The sequence below is a fragment of the Trachypithecus francoisi genome, unplaced genomic scaffold (assembly GCF_009764315.1).
Source record: "Trachypithecus francoisi isolate TF-2019V2 unplaced genomic scaffold, Tfra_2.0 Lachesis_group2, whole genome shotgun sequence".
Taxonomy (NCBI): Eukaryota; Metazoa; Chordata; class Mammalia; order Primates; family Cercopithecidae; genus Trachypithecus; species Trachypithecus francoisi.
In genome coordinates, this window is record NW_022681465.1 from 138744585 (window position 1) to 138765464 (window position 20880).

Below are 20880 nucleotides of genomic sequence, written 5' to 3' on the forward strand. Positions count from 1 at the left end.
TCTTCCAATGCCAGGCAAGGCCACACTCTTCCATCTCCACCTCCCTCTGCAGGGCCAGTGGCAGATCACCTAGCTGGGACAATCATCTGATTGTCTATGACGACCTAGTTAGAGCCTGGAAAAATGAACCATCGTCACAGCCACCCCGGAGGCATGAAACCGGTTGGGTGTGCAAATTACCCCTCAAATATCCTCCATCCCATTTTTTTGTTGTTGTTGTTTTGTCTTTCCTTAAACTCTCTGATGGGCCAGCTGCCTCTGTGCCTGCTTCCGCCTGGCACTGGGCTTCATGCTCTTCATTCTGAGAACAAAGCTTCCTTCTGACCATCCTCCTGCTGACCACAGGAAAAGGGCAGTCGTAGCACCAGCCTCCCTCCTCTGCCTCCTCTTGCTGGGAGCATGAGGTAGGCAGCCTTGGGTGGATGCTGGAAGGGTCATGAAGGTGGGTGGCGGCAGTCCAGTCCACGTTCCCTCTGGCAGCTCAACTGTCAGGACTCAGAAGTTCTCCCTCATGGCCAAAAGGAGGGGCCAAGGCACTGGACAGGGACAGACGTAAAGTTTTGTCGTCCGTTGGTCCAAGCAATCAATTGAACTAGAACAGGACTGGGGATTTGGCTGGGAACTGGCCAAATTGCTCAGGGTTTTAGCTGGCCCAGGTGGAGTCTTGTATCGGCCTCTAGCCCCTGGTCTATAGGGGCTGTGTAAGCCTAAAGGTGTGTTCAGATGAGGGAGACAATAGTCCCTCATTCAGTATATTTGTATTAAACATCTACTTTGGTCCAGGCTCTTTTCTAGAACTGGGATGCAGCGGTGAACCAAACACATGGAAACCCTGCTTTGGACGTGGGGCTGACATTGAAGTGGTGGGAAGAAACGAACAGCCCAGCAAGCTCACTGCCAGGTGGTGGGATGTGCCTGGAAGAAAAATAAAGCTGGCTTGTAGGTCAAGAGTGTGACTTGAGGGAGTGACCTTGCCATGTCAGGTGGTCAGGATGGTCCCTTGGTGAGGGGCAGTAGACTCCGGGAGGGCAGCCCACGGGAAATTGAGGAAAGAATTTTCCAGGCAGAGGGAGCTGCAGGGCAAAGGCTCTGGAACTGGAGGGCACAGGTGACCAGAGGCAGAGCTGGAAGAATGAGAGGATGGTGGAGGAGAGGGGCCAGAGGGCGTGTGGAGACAGGTAGGGCCTCTTGGCCATGGGGAGGACTTTGTTGTTTGAGTCTGAGTGGAGGAGAAGCTGCTGGCAGCCCGGTGTGAGGACTGACTGGTTTGGGTTCACATTTTAGAGAGACTGCTGGGGGTGAGGGGTGGACACAGGATGACTGGCTGGGAGGCTGCTGCAGTCTTGCCACGAGAGAGGTCGGCCGGGTCAGTGGTGGGTGGGGACGGTTTGGGAGCAACCGGGGGTTGGTTCTGGATTTATTTTGCAGGATGAGCTGATGGGATTTGCTGATGGATTAGATGTGGGGTGTGAGAAGAGAGTGTTGACCACAAGGTTTCTGGCTTGAGGAACTGGAAGGACAGTTGGACAGTATTGCTATTTACCAAGACAGAGAAGGCTGCGGGACAAGCAGGTTTGGGGAGAGCAATTGAGATTTGGGGTCAGCGGTGCTGGGTTGGGGCCTATGCTGGTGGGGGTGGGGCGCGGTGCACATGGGCCCTGGGGCCTGCCTGTTTCCGTTGCTGTCACGAATAGCAACAGGGGGTGTGTGAGGGGCCCCCACGCTGGGAGTCTGTTCTCTAAGAACAAATGTTTCCTGGTCCCTTCACGTCCTTTTCCCTCTCTGCAGACCTCCCTCTGCTTTTCTCTTCCTTTTGGACAGAGGAAAAAGGCAGATTCTGAAGCCGCATTGTCACTGTGATGGTCCTAGCCTTTCTGCCTGGCACGCCTTCTGGCAGGGAATTCCTTCCTGGGTAGGCGAGGTTGGGGGCGGAAGGTGGGGTAGAGGTTCAGGCTTTATCCTGGCTTTGCTACCAACAGAGCTCTTTGCCTTGGTTTCCCCTCCTGTATGGAGAAGGGTTGAGGTGGCCCCAGGGTTCTGAGGGTGGCAGGGAGTATTTGAGGAGGCCACATGACACAGTGGTTAAAAATCTGGGCTTGGGGTCAGGCAGGCGTGGGCATGAATCCTTGCCTGCTGCTTGGCTGTGAGACTCTGGACAAGTAACATAACCTCTCTGAGCCTCAATTTTCTCATCTGTAGAAAGGGGCCAATGATGGTACCTGCCTCACAGGGTTACTGTGAGGTTGAATGAGGAAATGTCCATAAAGCACTTAGTGCCGGGTGTGGTGGCTCATGCCTGTAATCCTAGCACTTTGGGAGGCTGAGGCGGGCGGATCACCTGAGGTTGGGAGTTCAAGACCAGCCTGACCAATATGGAGAAACCCCGTCTCTACTAAAAATACAAATTAGCCAGGCATGGTGGTGCATGCCTATAATCCTGGCGACTCGGGAGGCTGAGGCAGGAGAATCGCTTGAACCTGGGAGGCGGAGATTGCTTGTGGTGAGCCGAGATCGCGCCATTGCACTCCAGCCTGGGCAACAAGAGCGAAATTCTGTCTCAAAAAAATATACAAAACAAAAAAAAATAAAGCACTTAGCAAGGCCCTGGCATATAGCACACCTGGTTAACAAAGGCCTCTGCTCACAGTGACCCATGCAGGCAGGCAGGTAAGGAGCTTGGCCTAGTGAGTGGGAGGAACCGTGGGAGGTTATTGAACAGGAGCGTGCCAGGCATGTGGTTTGATGGGCAGCTGTGAGTGTGGAGACTTGGGCTGAGTTTTCTTAGCAAGTCCAAGAGCCCCTTCCACTTTCCAGAGTGAGAGCTGCGGACCGGCCCTAATGGACCATCTTCCTTTCCCTAGCCAAGGGTCTTCATTGGCTTGGCATGGGCAGCCTCTGTTTTGCACAGGTCCCTTGGGGTGAGGTAGTCATTTTCCTTAAGGCCTCCTATAGGACCCCTTGTCTCTATATCCCAGTGGCCAGCCTTGGGGAAATGTGAGGGAAGGGCTTTGCAGGTGAGTGACATCAAAGGGACTTAATTTACGTGTAGGTGGGGCTCTGGACAGGGCTGGTGGGTCAGGCGGGGCCTGGAGTGGCAGCCCACTGGGTACTGGGAGTGACCTCGGTTTCTGATCTGCATCCAGGCGGAGTGGTGCTTACTCCAGCAGAGCCGTGGAGAGGTCGACAATGGGTGGAATGTGGCCCCTTCAGAACCCACACTTCACTGGTGCCCAGGCATGCCAGCCAAGCCCTGTGCTTCTGCAAGCCTGTTTCCCAGCAGTTGAGCTGTGCCAGGACAGCCAAGAACATTTCAGAGTCCCCAGGGCTCACAGCCAGGCTGTCACCAGGCATTGCTTATTTTCCCAGGGCCCAAGAGTCTTCAGGGATGGAGGGGGTTCTGGAGATATTCCAAGCACTTTTCTTAACAGCTTGGTAAATTGAGGTCTGGAGAAAGCAAGGCACTTGACCAAGGTCTCACAAGGCCGCCTCCCTCATATCTGTCACTCCCCTCTGTTCCCATGTCCTCTGCACAGACTCCTGGCCTTCTGCCTGAACGTTTGTAACAACCTCCCTCTTGTGGGCTCCCTAAGAGCTTTGTTTGTCCTCCATTATCGTAATCTTGCCATAATCTGCCAGATGCGCACACTATTTGATGTGTCTACCTCCCGTCCCCTGCACTGACAGCCCGTGACAGAGTCTCCCCGACGAGCTGTGCAGCATGAGGTTTAGGCCCCAGGCTCTGGAGCCAGTCTGAACTCTGGATGCCAGCTCTGCCCCTTCCTGGCCTGGTGACCTTGGGCATGATACCCTACTATTCTGAGCCGCCGTCTCTGTGAAATGAAAACAGTAGCAATACTTAGTTTACAGGAACGTCAGGACAGTTAAATGGAATAACGCGTGAAATACAGAGTACAACACCTGGTACCAAGTAAACTCTCAGAAATGGCCATCATTGTCCCAAAGGCCCATCAACTGGTTGAACAGAAAGTCGTGAGCATGGAGGAATAGACCCAAGCTTGGACTGGAAGGCAGAGGATGTGGTCTCCAAGTTCACCTCCACCATTGCATTCCTGTGTGCGTGTTGGGAAGCCACTTATCCTCTGGAAACCCCACTTTCCTTTTCTGAGAAAGGGGGAAGAAATCCCTGCTATACTTTTATAAAGTTGGCATGTGATGCCACAGCAATGCCTGTGAAAAAGCTTTGCATCTGTGTAATGATTTAAAAATGGCACAGCAGTGGCTGTGGTATGCTGATGGCGATGAGGGCATTATAACCAACCACAGTGGTGGGCAGCTGACCGGGCTGGAGGCTGGTTCATCTGTGGAATGCTCAGTGCCCACACGGACTTCCCTGTCCCTGCCTACCTGCTCCCGGCTGTCCACCAGCGTGCCTTCACATTAGCCCCGGCATTATATGCTAGAAAATGTGGGAGGTGCAAAGAGCTGATGGCATTTCCCCAGCCCTGGTGGGTTTTGTGTTATCTGTGGCTGATGCCGTGCAATGTGGGGATTAAGAACCAGACAGACGGTGGTTCGAATCTCAGCTAAGCACTTCCCAACAGGGGCCTTAAGCAAGTTGCCTAATTTCTATGAACCTCAGGCTCCATATTTGTAAAACGAGGCCATGATCAAGTAGAGGCCAAGCATTTAACAAAGAGTCTGGAACATAGTGGCATCAGGTGGTTGTATAATGTGTATTCTGCCTGGAACATGGTGACTGACAACGTGGTGACTGACAGGTTATTGATGGCAGGGAGCTGGGGCCACTGTGCCCATTTCTGGGGATTTGCTGCAGAGTTCGGTTATGCTCCCTACAGAATAACCCAGCTTAGATTTAGGAGGGTCTATGGAATCATATGGTATGATTCAATTTTTTAAATTAATTTGTCTTTTAAAATTTTATTTTTTTTAGAGATGGAGTCTTGCTGTATCTCCCAGGCTGGAGTGCCATAGTGCGGTTATAGCTCACTGTGGCCTTGAATGCCCGGGTTTCCAGCAATCCTTTTACCTCAGCCTCCTGAGTAGCTGGGACTACAGGCACATGCCACCATGCCTGGCTTCATGATCCTGTTTTATGTGACCAAACTGAGGCCGAGAAAGGAGTGGTACTTGCCTGAGGTCACAGGCAGGTTGTGTAAGGCTGGGCCTAGGATGAGGCAAGTGAGGCATCATCCTAAGTGCAGTGTCTCAGGAGGTGCCCGCTGTGTGCTTGCACATTGTGGAGAATCAGAGGCTTTGTTTTTGAGAGTGGGTCAGCTACGTTGCACAGGTTGGAGGGCAGTGGCGCGACCTGGGCTTACTGCAGCCTCAACCTGCTGGCTCAAGTAATCCTCCCACCTCAACCCTCCCATATAACTGACTACAGGCACACGCCACTACGCCTGGCTAATTTTTGTAATTGTTTTTTGTAGAGAAGGGGTTTTGCCATGTTGCCCAGGCTGGTGTTGAACTCTTGATCTCAAACTCCTGGGTCAACCTGCTTTGACCTCCCAAAGTGTTGGGATGACAGGCGTGAGCCACCACACCTGGCGGTGAGTGCCTTCTTAAGGGCTCCTTGCTGGCCTCACCTGATCCTAGTCCTGGCTGAGTCCCTGATCTAGAACTGGAACCCTGGTCTCCTGGCCTCGTGAACTATTCTGGACCCCTGCGAGATACTTTCTAGAGTCTCACAGAGGCCCCCGATTCCCCTTTAAAAGGAGCCTCTGTGAAGTAGGTCACCCAGCGCTTTTTGCTCCGTGTTTCTGCTCTCTAGCTGTTGTCTGTGTCCTGGAGAAAGCCAGGCCCACTTACCCCCACCTCTCCCCACCTCCTGCCCCCTCCCCCTGCCAGCTGCGCCTCCATGTAAGTACTTTGAGCCCCTTAACACCCCACGGCGTGTTGGTGGCCAGCTTTTGTCTTGATGACAAGTCCCAGCAAGTCTACAGGGACTGGCTGCTTTCATGTGGGCCCTCAGTGAAGCCTCCTTGGTCTCAGCAGGCCCTGTGTTGTGCCCACCAGGTCTCTAGGAGATTAGAGGGCTTTTGTGGCTCCAGATGGCTCAAAGCTTTTCCCTTCCTCTGTGTTATCCCTAGCCCACCTGGCTTCCGTCCTCACTGGCCACGATTGGGGGATTTTCAGTCTCTCCAAGGCTCTGGCATCTTCCAGAGTGGACTAGTCGTGGGGTGTCCATCTGAGCCTTTCTCCCTGTCACCACTGCTGGACCTGCCTGCTGGGCCTTAGGTGACTTCTTGAGAGGTGGCCAAAGCTCCTAATCCCTGGAAGGGGCTCCTAGGATTTCCCTGTGGCTGGCAGGACCCTTGGCCACCCATGTGGTGTGACATGAGGAGCCTGGAAAGCCAGCCCAATCTCCATCCTTAAGCCCCACATATAAACATACCTTTTTTTTTTTTTTTAACTGCAGCTCTCAGAGCCTGCAATTCTACCATTGTTACGTTGCCTTGTGCTCTCCTTGGCATCCTCGAAGAAGGCAAATACCTTTTCAGCTGGGTGCTTTTGAGCATTTGCTGTCAAGAAGCAAGCCCTGGCCAGCCTGGCCCTTTTCCAGTGTTCCGTGGGACCGTGGCCAAGTTGCTTCTCCTCTCTGGGTCTTGTCTTTGTAAGACCCTTTTCAGCTCTAGCACTTTGAGGCTCCAGCGTGGATTCTCACACCCTCCACACCGTTGCCAGTCACCTTTCTTCCTCCTCTGCAGGGTGGGGCACAGGGAAGGGCCTGGCAGCTGAGCTGGGTGGGGCCAGGGGCCAAAAGCCAGCATCATAGACACTTTTCCCACCAGCTGGGCATACCAGTCCTTCCTCTTCTTCTCAGGACAAGTGGGGAAACTGAGGTCTGAGGGGGAAGGGCCAGGGCTGGAACTGGGACCCAGTTATCCTTATTGCCAGTGAGCGCTCCTCCTGCTGTTGGCTGCTGCCTCTCTTGAGAGGGTCAGAAGACCCACTGGCATGAGGGTCAGGGACATACTTTTTCCTTTCCCGTGGAAGGCTCCTCCAGGCAGGGCTTGGGTGAGGCAAGCGAGGTGCCGGTGGTCCCCTGGGCATGGGGCAGAATCGGAGGAGGACATCCTCTTTCTGAGGTTAAGGAGGTAGGGGCTGGTGGCCTTGACAAGGGAGGTGGCATGAGGGGGCGTGGAGGTTTCTAGGAACGTGGTTGGTGGCGCAGGGTGCTCTAGGGCCACCTCCCTCCCTTGCTTCTGCCTTCCCTTTCTCCTGGGGAGGGGACTGGGCCAACAGTAATGCCATTTTTCCTGGCCCTGGGATTAGGTGCAGCCGTGTTAAGGAGAGGACGTTCGAGAGGACGTGGCGAAGTGAAGAGGAACCGCATGCCACTGCCTGGAACTCCGGTGGGTCTGGGTCTGGTTCTCTCCCTGGCTCCTGTCCCCTCTGACCACTGTCCCTGGCCCCCTGCCCTGTCCGTCCTTCCAGGTCCATCTGAGTGTGTGTGTGTGTGATGTGGTATGTGTGTGGTATGTGTGTGTGTCCCCAGGAGGGGCCTGGGGGTACAGGTTGGCCCTTGAGCCTGGCACTGGGTCCTACCTTCATTCCAGATCAGAAGCAGCTCCCGGAACTGCCCCAGGGAGAGGTCCAGGCTGACCTGGCAGATTCCTGATGGAGGAGGAGAAGGAGGAGGCTGAGGGCTGGGAAGGAAGGGCTCAGTTTCTCTTGTGGCTTCTCTAGACAGCTGGGCACGTCCACAAATCCACCTGAAACCAGCAGGTCCAAGAGTTAAAGATTTACTTCAGGGCCATGGGGGAAGCTGGAATGGTGAGATCCTGGGCTCTCTGATGTTGTGTTTGTGGCTTTGGTCCTGTCTAGACTGTGAGAGCCATGGCTTGTCAAAGCCAGAGGGGCCCCTAGAGAATTTCCATGTTCTTAACTTGGCTTTTGATGGGGGCCAGTCACAACCACTCTGAATTTCTGTGTCTGGGGAGAGAATCTGCTAATAGCCATCATTAGATTCTCAAAGAGTTCTGTAACCCCCAGAAGGTCACAGACGTCTCCTCTAGTCCGTACCCCTCACTGCAATTGCAGAAACTGAAGCTCAGAGAAGGGAAGGGACTTGTCCAGAGACACAAGCAGCAATGGAGGCTGTGGCACCGCCCGCCTGTGTCTTCCTGGTCAGCATTCTGCCTGACCTCACAGGCTGGGGGAGCTTGGCTCATTCAGGGGACAATGACCTCTCATCCCCTGAGTGTTCAGGGCCTCAGGAAGGACTGGGAGGCTGTTGTGATTTCCAGGCCCGCGTGGATTTTGGCTTCTGCATCCATGAGATGGAGGCCCCTGAGTCTGCCTGTGCCTTGGAATCTCTCAGGGTGTATTTGAGGCCTGGAGTCGGGCATGAGGAGGGTGGGGGCTGGTGGTGACCCACATTTCCCAGCTCCTCTGCAAGGGAGGCAGATAGGGGAGAAGCTCAGGGTGTGATAAAATTGTTTTTACTTCAGTGGGCATAAATGACAAATAAGTGAAGTGAGGGTTGAGAAGTGCTTGGTAAAGCGCCTGGCATGTGCCAGGCCGTGAAGTGAGGTGCTCGCCATTGTCCTTTGTGGTGCCCTGCTAGCTGAGATCTCCTGCTTCTGACCCTTGCTCCTGTCTCTTCCTTAACATGAGGCCTCTGCCTGGGGCAGGAGGTGCCCCCCGCCCTTTTTTATTTTTGAAATGGAGTTTCGCTCAGGCTAGAGTGCAATGGCGCCATCTCGGCTCGCTGCAATCTCCACCTCCTGGGTTCAAGTGATTTCCTGCCTCAGCCTCTGGAGTTGCTGGGATTACAGGCATGTGCCACATATCTGGCTAATTTTGTATTTTTAGTAGAGACGGGGTTTCACTGTGTTAGCCAGGATGGTCTCAATCTCCAGACCTTGTGATCCGTCCTCCTCAGCCTCCCAAAGTGCTGGGATTACAGGCAGGGGCCACTGCGCCCAGCCGCCCTCCCCCTTTCTTGTATTGGGGTACCTGATGGGGGCGTGAGGACCCTCTGGCTGAAGTCCTGCCTTGCTGGGTCCCATGGTGCACCTCTCTGCAGTGCAGGCTTTCCCAGGAGGCTGAAGCTCAGCCAGAGAAGCCGGGTCAGCAGCCCTGGGGCTGGTCGCCTGTAGGAAGCCTTTCTCCTGGGCTGCAGACCTGGCTTGGGAATGGTGTGGAAAGTAGGACTGCAGAGGGGTCATGAACAGGGGCTCTGGGGTGGGCTGGGAGGGGCATCCTAGCTCCACCTCTGCCCAGCTGTGTGACTTCAAGCAGTTACTTACCCTCTCTGAACCTCCATTTCCTTGTCTGTAAAGTGCTCATAGCAGTGACACCTCTTTCAGGGTGTTAGGATTGAGCGTGCTGGAGCAGGGAAGGCTCCTGGCACAGTCCCAGATGTTTGCAGGAGCTTAATGTTGGCCACCAGTGAGGGAGGTTGTGATATGTGTTTGGATATGCTGCTTTGTTCCTTTTGAGTATCTGTGAACTGAGCCTAAGAAAAAAATAGTTCTGGATGGATTTGACTCTGTCATAGGCAGATTTGGGGATAGGGTGGGCAGAGAGCCCCATTTTGGGAAGCTTTGTGGCTATTGCATAACATTCTGTGTGAGGGACCTGACAACCTTGGTGTGCGTGAAGAGCCTCAGTGGGACTGTCAGGACTGTCCTGTCCTTGGGAAAGGAGGGTGGCAGGTGACCTGCTGTGTTTCCCACATGGCCCCGCCCCCAGGCTGTCTGGTATGTTTGCTCGGTAAGCCCTTTTTTTCAGAGCTGGTACAAAGGTAAACTCACAACTCAAGCCCTGTTGGAAGAAGGACACATTCTCAACAAGTGAGATCTAAGTTCCTGAGGTTTTCCGTTGGGCCTTCCCTGCCAGGTAACCCAGAACAGATTCACAAGCTGAGAACCACGGAGTGAAACAGTAGTGCTAATGCTTTGTTTCCTTGTTGATTGATGGGTATCTGTGGGCTACTTCCAAGAAAGATCACTAGAGGCTGCTTGTGATACTAAAACACATATAAAATGGATGAAAACAAACACAGAAAACTATTCAAAGGGAATGGAGAATGGGATGTGCAGGGCATCTGGCAAGTGTTAGCTGTCTTAGGTGATCACAAAGGGCCTGCGGAGATGGGGGATGAGGGGCCCAGGCTCTGTAGCCCAGCAACTGTGTGCTGAAGTTCCCATTCGCCCTCTTATTAGCTCTGGGGGCTGTAGCAAGTGACTAGCCTCTCTGGGCCTCAGTTTCTTATCCGTATAATGGGGGGAATCTAGGTCATGGTGCTGTGGTAAGGTTGGAATAATGGCACGTAACACAGACATGGCATGTCTCATAAATGGAAGTTAATGTTATTAATGCATTTAGCTTGGAGATGCTGCGTAGCAGATTCGCAGAGGGGAAGGTAATTGGCAAGGGCACAAGGCTCTTGAGCACCTGCTGTGGGTAGGAGACGGCTTGTGCCTTGCAAAGCTTTCAGTGAAGTTGGGAGCCCCGCTTTCTAGTTGCAAGGACAACTGATACCTGGTGTTGCATGGTGGGATGTGGAGCAGGGAACTCACCCAGGACTTTAGAAATCCAGAGCAGGCGTGTTCACGACCCTGCTGAGGCTGGCATTGGAGGAGGAGGGACAGGGTTTTCATGGACAAGAAAATGGACCAAGGTAAATGAGAGTGGGGCACACCAGATGGCACAAGGCCAGGAGGTCGTTTCCTCTCTCTGGGTCTCAGTGTCCCCAGGGGCTTACTGCAGGGCAGTCTGTGCTCTCTGTGGCCCTGTGACTCTGAGCCAGACCTCCAACAGTCTCTTTCCTGGTGGTGGTGGTCCTGGACTCTGGGGTGACAGGCGGCAGCTTGGCCCCTGGCCAGGCAGCACTGTGGGGGTGATGGGGGATGGGGCATGCAGCAAATTCTAGCAGAGGAAGAGATTTGCTTCTGGTCTCGGCCTCCCAGGGGTGTAATCACGCTGGAGAAACTCCCGCACAGCTGGGAAGCAAATGTGGAGGATTTTCCTTGCTGGGCTGGATGTGGTGGGTGGGGCAGGCTGTGGTAGGGTGGCTGGTGGAGCTAGGAAGCTGTGGGGTGTGGCTGGGTGGGGGATGATGATGTGACTGTGCTGGGGGTGTGACGGGCTAGAAGGTGCTGGATCAGCTATGGGCAGTGGCCCTGGGTGCATGTGGAGCTACCTGTTCCCGGGCCTGCAGCCACTGCTATGCCCTCCCCTGCTCAAGTCCCTGCCCAAGCCCAGGTACCCATTCACATCCTTCTGAGGCTGCTGGCAGAGCTCTTTCTACACTGACCTCCTCTCATCCCCCACCCCCTGTGCATGTGGCTCAGATGTCTATGATGATGCCATTTGAGCCTGTCGTGTGCATGTGAGTGTGGTGTGTGTGTTGAGGGAGTGGGGAGAGGTGTGTGGTCCACAGAGGGCATTGTCAAGAGTGACCTAGGCTGGAAATAAAATGTGGGCTGGGTGAGCATTAAGGGCCGTGGGCATCTTCCCCCATTCACTGCAGCCATGTCGTACCAGAGACATGAAACTTTGGGTTCCAGATACCTCTAGAAACCCTTGAGGGAAGGTCATGGTCGCCAGTGCATTTTCAGTGCCTAGTGGCATGCTTGGCACCTAGTGGTGCTCAATAAATACAGGATGAGGAAACATCCGCACTCCCAGAGAGATCTCAGACCTCCTTCCTGGATCCCATTCTCTTGCTCCTTCCCTCTGGCGTCAGCCTGGCCTCCCTTCCTCTCTCTTTCTCAATTGACTACTAATTTGATATGTGGCCTTGGGCCAGTTCCTTCCTGAGCTTCACTTTCCAAATCTGTTACTGAGTAATCATTTTATTAGCTTATATTACCGTGTGCCAGGCACTGAGCTCAGTGTTTTACATGCCTCATCTCTCTTTGTCTTGGCAGCCGCCTTGCAAGATAGATAAGTAGTGTAAACCCCATTTTAGAGTTAGTGAAACTGAGGTTCAGAGAGGTTGAGAGATTTGCTCAATGGCCATGAGGCTGGTAAATAATGGAGCCAACATTCAAGCCCCAGCTGGGTGCAGTGACTCGTACCTGTAATCCCAGCACTTTGGGAAGCCAAGGCAGGAGGATTGCTTGAGACCAGGAGTTCAAGACCAGCCTAGGCAACATAGGGATACCTTGTCTGTGTTAAAAAATTAGCTGGGCATGGTGGCACAAGCCTGTAGTCCTAGCTGCTTGGGAGGCTGAGGTAGGAGGATCACTTGAGCATGGGAAGTCAAGGCTGCAGTAAGTGTGATGTGCCCCTGCACTCCAGCCTGGGCAACAGAGAAAGACACTGTCTCAAAAAATGAAAATATGCTGGACACAGTGGCTCATGTCTATAATCCCAGCACTTTGGGAGGCCGAGGCAGGTGGATCACTTGAGGTCAGGAGTTTGAGACCAGCCTGGGCAACTTGGCAAAACCCTGTCTCTGCTAAAAATACAAAAATTAGCTGGGCGTGGTGGTGGACGCCTGTAATCCCAGCTACTCAGGAGGCTGTGGTTCAAAAATCGCTCAAAGCTTGAACCCAGTAGGAGGCGGCTAGAGTGAGTCTGGGCAACAGAGCAAGACTCTTAAAAAAAGAAAGAGAAGATTCAAAGATTCAAGCTCAGGCAGGCTAGCTCCAGTCCGGGCCTTTAACTGTTATGCTAGCCGTCGTCACTAGAGTGAAATAGAAGGGTGTGCACAGCCCTTCTCAGGAGGCCTGCTGGTGCACAGTAGGCACTGTGTACATGTGAGTTGGGTTACTGGGCACAATTCACCGTGAAAGGCATGGCTTGCTCTGTCTCCATACCTGCTCTTACGGAGCTCTTGGGCTCATTCCTGGAGCCCACGCATTCATCACAGGCCCAAGCTGGACCCCCTTCCCTGGTCCCAGTCTCTGGACAGCTTGCTCCTGTAAGAAGGCCCTTGTACCTCTGCCCCTCTTGTCTTATGGGTCCAGGGGAGCGTTTTCAGGTGGGGATGTTAGAGTGACTTCAATTCCAGAGCAGTGGCCACGGTTACCGTGGTATTTCTCGAAAGTGCAGCGTTGCCATGGCATCTCCGTGACAACCAGAGCATCTCATTCATTATCCTCAGCACCTTGGCAGGGAAAGCTGGGGCTAGGGCTAGGGGAGTGCAGTGGGAGCCTGGCTGAGGACTGTGGGCCACTGGCCTTTGTGGCTGAGGTTCCTGTCATGCCCCTGCCTACCCCAAGCCAAGGTTCCTCTGAAGGCTGTGGAGTTATCTCCCCCACTCATGGGGTCTGGGTTCACATTTCAACTCTGCCACTGACTAGATGTGGGGCAAGTGACTTAACCTCTCTGAGCCTTATTTTACTAAACTGTAAATGTGGATAACAATATTAGTTGTAAGGATTACATGAAATGAGGTATAAAAAGGGCTGGCTGGACGTGGTGGCTCACGCCTGTAATCCTAGCACTTTGGGAAGCTGACATGGGTGGATCATCTGAGGTCAGGAGTTCAACACCAGCCTGGCCAACATGGCAAAACCCTGTATCTACAAAAATACAAAAATTAACCGGGCATGATGGTGGGTGCTTGTAATCACAGCTACTCGGGAGGCTGAGGTGAGAGAATTGCTTGAACCTGGGAGGTAGAGGTTGTAGTGAGCCAAGATCATGCCATTGCACTCCAGCCTGGGTGACAGAGTGAGACTCCGTCTCAAAAAAAAAAAAAAAAATGCTTAGCACAGTGCCAGGCTCATAGCATGTGCTGAAGGTATGCCGGCAGTATTCATAATGATGATAATTATAACGTTGTTGGTGTTACTTTCATTGAGGAAACCCTTGGGTTTCATGGAGGAATGAAAGGCCAAACTCAAAGTCAGGAAGGAAACCCATTTGAGTCAAGATTTGGTGGTTTCCATGTGACTGTGGCCAGTCACTTCACCTTGAAGTCTTTGTCTTCTTATCTGTAAATTGGAAATAATAACAGCTGCTCATTCATTCATATCCTGAGTATTCAATAAGGACCTGACCCTGGGAAAAGCAGGAGCTTCCACGATGAATCAGACTTGGTTCCTGCCCTTGAGTGGCACCCAGGCATGGGGGGAGGAAGAAGAAAGGACATGTTTTGTGCTGAGGGCTCTGTGCCGGGTGCCGGTGAGGGCCTGTGCAGAGGTCAGTAAGCCCTGGTCTTGCCCCACAGATCTGCAGGCTACAGGTAGAGCCATGTGTAGGAATGCCCCCAGTTTACTCTGCACAGACCACATGCTCAGGTACACCCAGGGCCTGGGCAGGAAGCCAAATGAAGGGAAGAGGTTGGCTGTGAGACTGTACATAGAGATGCTGATGGTGTTAACTGCAGGATACATGGCCCATTTGAGGCTGGCTCTCTAAGTGCCTCAGCTGATGGTGGCGGGTGAGGATGTGTGCCCAGTGTCACCAGAACTTGCCCTCTTTAGAGAAAAGTTGGAAGTTCTGACTTTTATGTAAAATCTCCTGACTTAACAATGTTGCTAACAAATCCCAAATTAAAGAAAAATACTGTGCAAGCCAAAGAGCACAGTCTGCATTTTTTTGGGCTCCACGGTCCTGGTTTTCAGCCTCTGCACCGTGGAGTGGGGATGAGGCGGGAGCCTGAGGAATGAGACTTAGGAGTGGGAGAAGGGGCAGTGGTTGGAGATGACTTCAGAGGGGTCATGACTTTGGAACTGGGATCTTGAAAGATGAGTAAGTGTCCCAAGGGGTCGGGGGAGGCATTCCAGGCAATGGGAATTTCATCAGCAAAAGCCTTGATGCTTGCCCGAGATTGGTGACTGTCTGGGTGAGGCTGGAATTTAGGGGAAACTGCTGGTGATGTCTGTGAGGCCCAGCAGGCCCACGGTGGTGGGGGTCATTGAGGCCTCAGCCCCAGCTGTCCTTGAGGCCTTGGTGGCTCCAGGGGGATTAGGAGCCCCTCAGTTATTTATCCCTTGAGCCTCGGGAGCTCTGGAGTGCAGGCGGGTGAGGAGGGCCTTGGGTGGAGGGTGGCAGCCTCTGAGTGGGTTGCAGAGGGGCTGTGCTGGAATCCTCTTTGCCAGCAGGCTGAGTGGCCAGCACTTTGCTACAAAGCAACTGACTTCCCCCTGCCCACCCGCACCCCAGGGTATTTGGCCTTCTTTGAGAACAGGGACTACCTTGCTCTCCCTCTGCCCTGCGTTTTGCCATGGCCTTATCTTTAGCTTCCTGGCTTCTATCCAGGCAGCCAGCCAGCTCCCAGTAAGGCCCACAGCTCCCAGAGATAGGGCTGCTTTTCAGGCATGCTGTGAGAGGAGGACAGCGGCCCTGGCTGCCTGGCCCTCTGTGTAATGAGTGTGTCTGGTGCCTGCCTGCCTCAGCCCTTGCTCTCCCTCTGTGAAATGAGTTCCCCTCCCCTGCCTGAGTCCTAGGGCTGTCAGACTCTCAAGAGAGGGATGAGCTTGAAAGCACTTCGTGAGCTAAGCTGTGATCCGCATCGTGAGGGATTGTCATAAGTATGTTAAATAAGCAACAGGGGTGCGTGATAACAGCAGCTGTGTGCTGGGCATGGTTTTGAGCATCTTATGTATCAACTCATTTAATGTTCACAACCGTGGGAAGTAGGTAGAATTTCCATTTTACATGCTAGGAAACTGAGGCACTGAGAAGTTAAATAACTTGCCCAAGATAACACAGCTACTAGGTGGTGGAGCTTAGTTTTGAACTGAAGCCACCTGGCTCCAGTCTGCACGTGTAACCAGTAGGGTCCATTAGTCTAGGACTTTAGGTCTGTGGATGGGTGACAGGGAGGCTCTGAACTCCTTGAAATTATTATGATATATATTTTTTTGAGACGAAGTCTTGCTCTATTGCACAGGCTGGAGTACAGTGGTGCGATCTCGCCTTACTGCAGCCTCTGCCTCCCAGGTTCAAGTGATTCTCTTACCTCAGCCTCCCGAGTAGCTGGGATTACAGATGCCTGCCACCATGCCTAGCTAATTTTTATATTTTTAGTGGAGATGGGGTTTCACCATGTTGGTCAGGCTGGTCTTGAACTCCTAACCTGAACCTGAAGTGATCTGCCCACCTCAGCCTCCCAAAGTGTTGGGATGACAGGCGAGAGCCACCACACTATTATGACATTTTCTAGCATATGTATGTGTGTGTGTATATATGTGTGTGTGTGTGTGTATGACTTTATTGTTTAGATTTTTAGTTTTACATTCACAGCAAAATTGAAAGTAAGGTACAGAGATTTCCCATATGCCCTCTTCCCCTGTACACACACACAACTTCCCCTATTATCAACATCCCCCACCAAAGTGGTACTTTTTTTTTTTTTTTTTTTTTTGTGATAGTATCTTGCTGTGTTGCTCAGGCTGGAATGCAGTGGCACAATTATGGCCACTGTAGTCTTGACCTCATGGGCCCGAGTGATCCTCCTGCCTCAGCCTCCTGAGTAGCTGGGTCTACAGGCACATTCTCTGACACCTGGCTCATTTTTTTTTTTGTAGAGATAGGGATCTTGCTATATTGCCCAGGCTGGTCTTAAACTCCTAGCCTCAAGTGATCATCCTGCCTCCACCTCCCAGGGTCAGGGGACTACAGGTGTGAGCCACTGTGCCCAATCCAGAGTGGTAAATTTGTTACAACAGATGACCCTGCATTGACACATCATTATCACCCAGAGTCCATAGTTTACTTTCAGGTTCAGCCCTGGTGGTATGCATTCTGTGGGTTTGGACAAATGTATAATGACATGTATCCACCATCGTCATCTCATACACATAGTTTCACTGCCAAAAAAATTCTCTTTGCTCCGCTGATTCATACTCTCAACGCCCAACCTCTGGCAACTATGTGCATTTTTTAATGTGCATATTTTTTATGTCTGAAAAATGTCAGATTCCCACAGGGGTTCGTGGCTCCCACATTCCTGAGACTCTGAGCTGCATAATTCACACTCTGAAAGGTTGTTAATCTGATAGAGGGTCACTGACCACTGCACTCAGACCTGCGAGGAGTGGCTGGTGGCTGCTCTCCCCCGCTTCCGTGGGCTTGGGTGGCCAACGTGGGCGGGGCACCATCAGGGCATCCCCACCTCCTCTCCACTGTGCTTCTGTCCTGGCCCTAGGCCAAGGGGTGGGGCTGGGCTGCTGCCACAGGCTGCCCTTATCAGTGGTAAATAAATGGGACACCTGGGTACCCTGAGTATAAACAGGACCAGTCACCCCAGCCTTCCTGGCTCTACCCAGGACACCTGCTCCTTCTTGCCCTGCTCTCAGCTAGAATTGCAGGGAGTCCCTGGAAAGCTCCACACATGCTCTTATCTCCAAGCTGTGGTATGTGCCATTTCCCCTATCTACCCCTGCCCAACCCTTACTTCTTATTCTGGTCAGCTTAGGTATCCTTCCTCCAGGAAGCCTTCCCTGCCAGAAGAGTTAAGGACCCCTGAGTTCTTCCAAATACCCCTCCCATCCCCATCTGTCATACTTATCCCACTGCATTGCAGATGCCCATTTTCTTGGCTGCCTCTGGTTCCTCAGGGTACTGGCACTGAAATGTAGAATATCAGAGGTGAAGGATACCCCAGAGATCACCTGTCCCAACCCCCTTCTAACATGCAGGAAGCCCAGAGGGGGTCACACAGTGCATCATGGCAGAGCTGAGACCAGACCTGTTGTCCTAGTCACCTCCTCATTTCACAAACAAAAAACGGAAATAAAAATCACCCAGAGATAATCACTGTTAATGTTTCTTTTTCTTTTTCTTTTTCTTTTTTGCATTTAGCACCAGTTTCTAGCCTATGCACAAAAATGTTTAACAAAATTGTGACCGCATGTACAAACTGTTTTATAGATGTTTTTGACTTTGACAATATATATGGTAATTATGTTTCTATGTCAGTACATGTCCTTCTTCAACATATTGTAAATGGCTGCCTAGGATTTCATCGTGATGCTTGTATTATAATTTCCTTTTTTTTTTTTTTAGATGGGGTCTCGCTCTGTCGCCCAGGCTGGAGTGCAGTGATGTAATCTCGGCTCACTGCACCCTCCGCCTCCCAGGTTCAAGTGATTCCCCTGCCTCAGCCTCCTGAGTAGCTGGGACTACAGGTGTCTGTCACCATGCCCGACTAATTTTTGTATTTTTAGTAGAGATGAGGTTTCACCATTTGCCCAGGCTGGTCTTGAACTCCTGACCTCAAGTGATCCGCCTGCCTCGGCCTCCCAAAATTCTGGGATTACAGGCATGAGCCACCACGCCCGACCCTTGTGTTATAATTCCTAAATACAATCTCCCATTGTTTGGGATTTGCTGTTATAAGCAGCACTAGGATTTGTGTTCTTGTGCAGACATCTTTACACACTTGTGCAGTAATACCTCTAGGATAAATTCCTGGAAGTGCAGCTGTTGGGTCTGAGGCATGCTGTACCCATGCCGAGCACATCGTGTGGTCTTGGGACTGGAAGGCATTTCAAAGATCTTTACCCCCTAGGCTGGGCTCAAGCCTTGAAGTCCCCCCAGCCTCTTTAGCCCTGGCTCTTACACCTTCCATCTAGACCCGGGCAACTCTCCTGCTAGCTTTGAGCCGCTGTGACTGATAGAAAGTTGCTGCTTCGGGACCAGGTGTGGTGGCTCATGCCTATAATCCCAGCAGTTTGGTAGGCCAAGGCAGGCTAATCACCTGAGGTCAGGAGTTCGAGACCAGCCTGATCAACATGAAGAAACCCCATCTCTACTAAAAATACAAAATTAGCTGAGCGAGATGGTGCATGCTTGTAATCCCAGCTACTCAGGAGGCTGTGGCAGGAGAATCACTTGAACCCAGGAGGTGGAGATTGTGGCAAGCTGAGATCACACCATTGTCCAGTCTGGGCAACAAGAGTGAACTCTACCTGAAAAAAAAAAAAGAAAAAAAGTTGCTCCTTAGGTTGCTGGGAAATCTCACTTTTTGTGACTTCATTACTATTTAAGGGAGACTGGAAGGCTGTGTTTGGGGTTGCTGTTTGGGATGAGAGAATTGGGGCCTTTGTGTCGTGTATGTGGGTCTTCATTAACTCTTTCCAGTGAGATGAGTCCAGGAGGCATGGCCTGGGTGCGGGGGGTTCAGGCTGAGGGGGAGGCTGGAACCTAGAGTTTTGGCTGCCTGGGTAGACAGAAGGTCCAGGGCAGGGGAGGCCTCCCCTCTGCATCCTGTGGCAGTATAGCGATCCTCAGGAAGGCTGTTTGGTCACCTGTTGTCCTGGGCTGTTGTGTGCACCTGTGGGTACGTACCCTGAGAATGAGAGAGGCCTGGTTACATGAGGGGCAAATATGACAGCTGCCATGTTTCTTGTGTCAAGCTCCTCAGACACATCTGCTTAACACTCAGCTACAGCCATGAGCTGCGGGGGTGCTGGTGTTACAGATGAGCTCACTGATGCTCGGACGGTGTAATGGTCACCTGGGGCCTTCTCACACAGATAAGTCACACATGCCCCACAGCCCACTAATGAATCCCGGCTTGGCTTCGTTCTGAGCCTTCATTCCTCAGATGGAGACTCAGTCTTTCCATCTATCAGATGGGGCTGCTGGGCTCATTCAAAGAGAGCAACGGGTTAGGAAGGGAATGGAATATGGTGAGGATGTGGTATTCCGTCGTGATTTAGAATTCTACCTCTAGTTCCCAGGCTGTGCAAATGTTTATCATCTCTCCCCATCCTTCCTGCTCTTGGATTTTCCTTGGCCTAGTCTTGGACTCTGATAATGATCAAAAATAGCAACTCCCATTTGTGGATACCATATGCTAGGTACTGCTCTAAGTCATTTACAAACATTGTTGGACTTAATCCTCCAACCCCTCGTGAGATAGGTTCATATTATTTATTGTCTGCCCCATTTTACAAGTGGGGAAACTGGGGCTCAGAGATATTAAAGAGCTTGCTGCAAATCATGCAACCTTGGTTCAGCAGCTGTACTTGCACTTGGGCACTCTTAGGTCAGCTCCCGTGTGTCCACAGTTAGCTGAACCCTGAAGCCCACACTCTGACGTGACGCTCCTGTTCTCTCCACTCTCCACAGCCTTAGTCCCGTGGGCCTCACGGATTGAGCGGCATGCGGCACCCCCAGGCCTGCCCAGTGTCCTCTGGCCTGCTGCCCTGCACCCCCAGAAGGCCCTGACGCCCTGGGGCACTTCTGCTCTGCACAGGACCACGCGGGGGTTTGCCATGGTGACATAAAGGGGCGCGGAGGAAGGAAGGAGCGTGACCAGCCTGTGGACTGCGCCCCTGGCTGGGAGGAAGGACCGAGGGCCCAGATCCTCCACTCCCAGTGCCCCACAAGGGCCTTGCTTCCTAAGTCCCTGTGAATTTGTTGGTCAGTGGACGATTCTCGTGTCTCCTCCTGTGTGGGGCCTTGGGGTAGCCAGGGCAGGCCGGGCCTCCGGTGGCCAAGGTCTCGGAGGCCAGGATGCCTGCCCTGGCATGCCTCCGAAGGCTGTGTCGGCACGTGTCCCCGCAGGCTGTCCTTTTCCTGCTGTTCGTCTTCTGCCTGTTTAGTGTTTTCATCTCGGCCTACTACCTATATGGCTGGAAGCGAGGCCTGGAGCCCTCGGCGGATGCCCCCGAGCCTGACTGCGGGGACCCGCCGCCCGTGGCCCCCAGTCGCCTGCTGCCGCTCAAGCCTGTGCAGGCAGCCACCCCTTCCCGCACGGACCCGTTGGTGCTGGTCTTTGTGGAGAGCCTCTACTCGCAACTGGGCCAGGAGGTGGTGGCCATCCTGGAGTCCAGCCGCTTCAAATACCGCACAGAGATTGCGCCGGGCAAGGGTGACATGCCCACGCTCACTGACAAGGGCCGTGGCCGCTTCGCCCTCATCATCTATGAGAACATCCTCAAGTATGTCAACCTGGACGCCTGGAACCGGGAGCTGCTGGACAAGTACTGTGTGGCCTATGGCGTGGGCATCATTGGCTTCTTCAAGGTACACAAG

General features: G+C 52.7%; 1 protein-coding gene across 10 annotated transcripts in view; it reads left to right on the plus strand.

The window, feature by feature from the left end:
- The window catches only part of NDST1 (N-deacetylase and N-sulfotransferase 1), a 72063-nt gene that overhangs the window by 15595 nt on the left and 35588 nt on the right, over positions 1-20880 (plus strand). For 3 of the 10 annotated variants that reach the window (XM_033180606.1, XM_033180600.1, XM_033180601.1), the window contains exons 2-3: positions 7258-7337; positions 19972-20871. In XM_033180606.1, the coding sequence (XP_033036497.1) occupies positions 20359-20871 (513 nt within the window). In that variant the 5' untranslated portion in view covers positions 7258-7337; positions 19972-20358. Of the gene's footprint in view, positions 1-7257; positions 7338-7671; positions 7759-19971; positions 20872-20880 lie in introns of those variants that run through there. The other 7 variants (XM_033180602.1, XM_033180604.1, XM_033180605.1 and 4 more) reach the window with 3 other exon arrangements.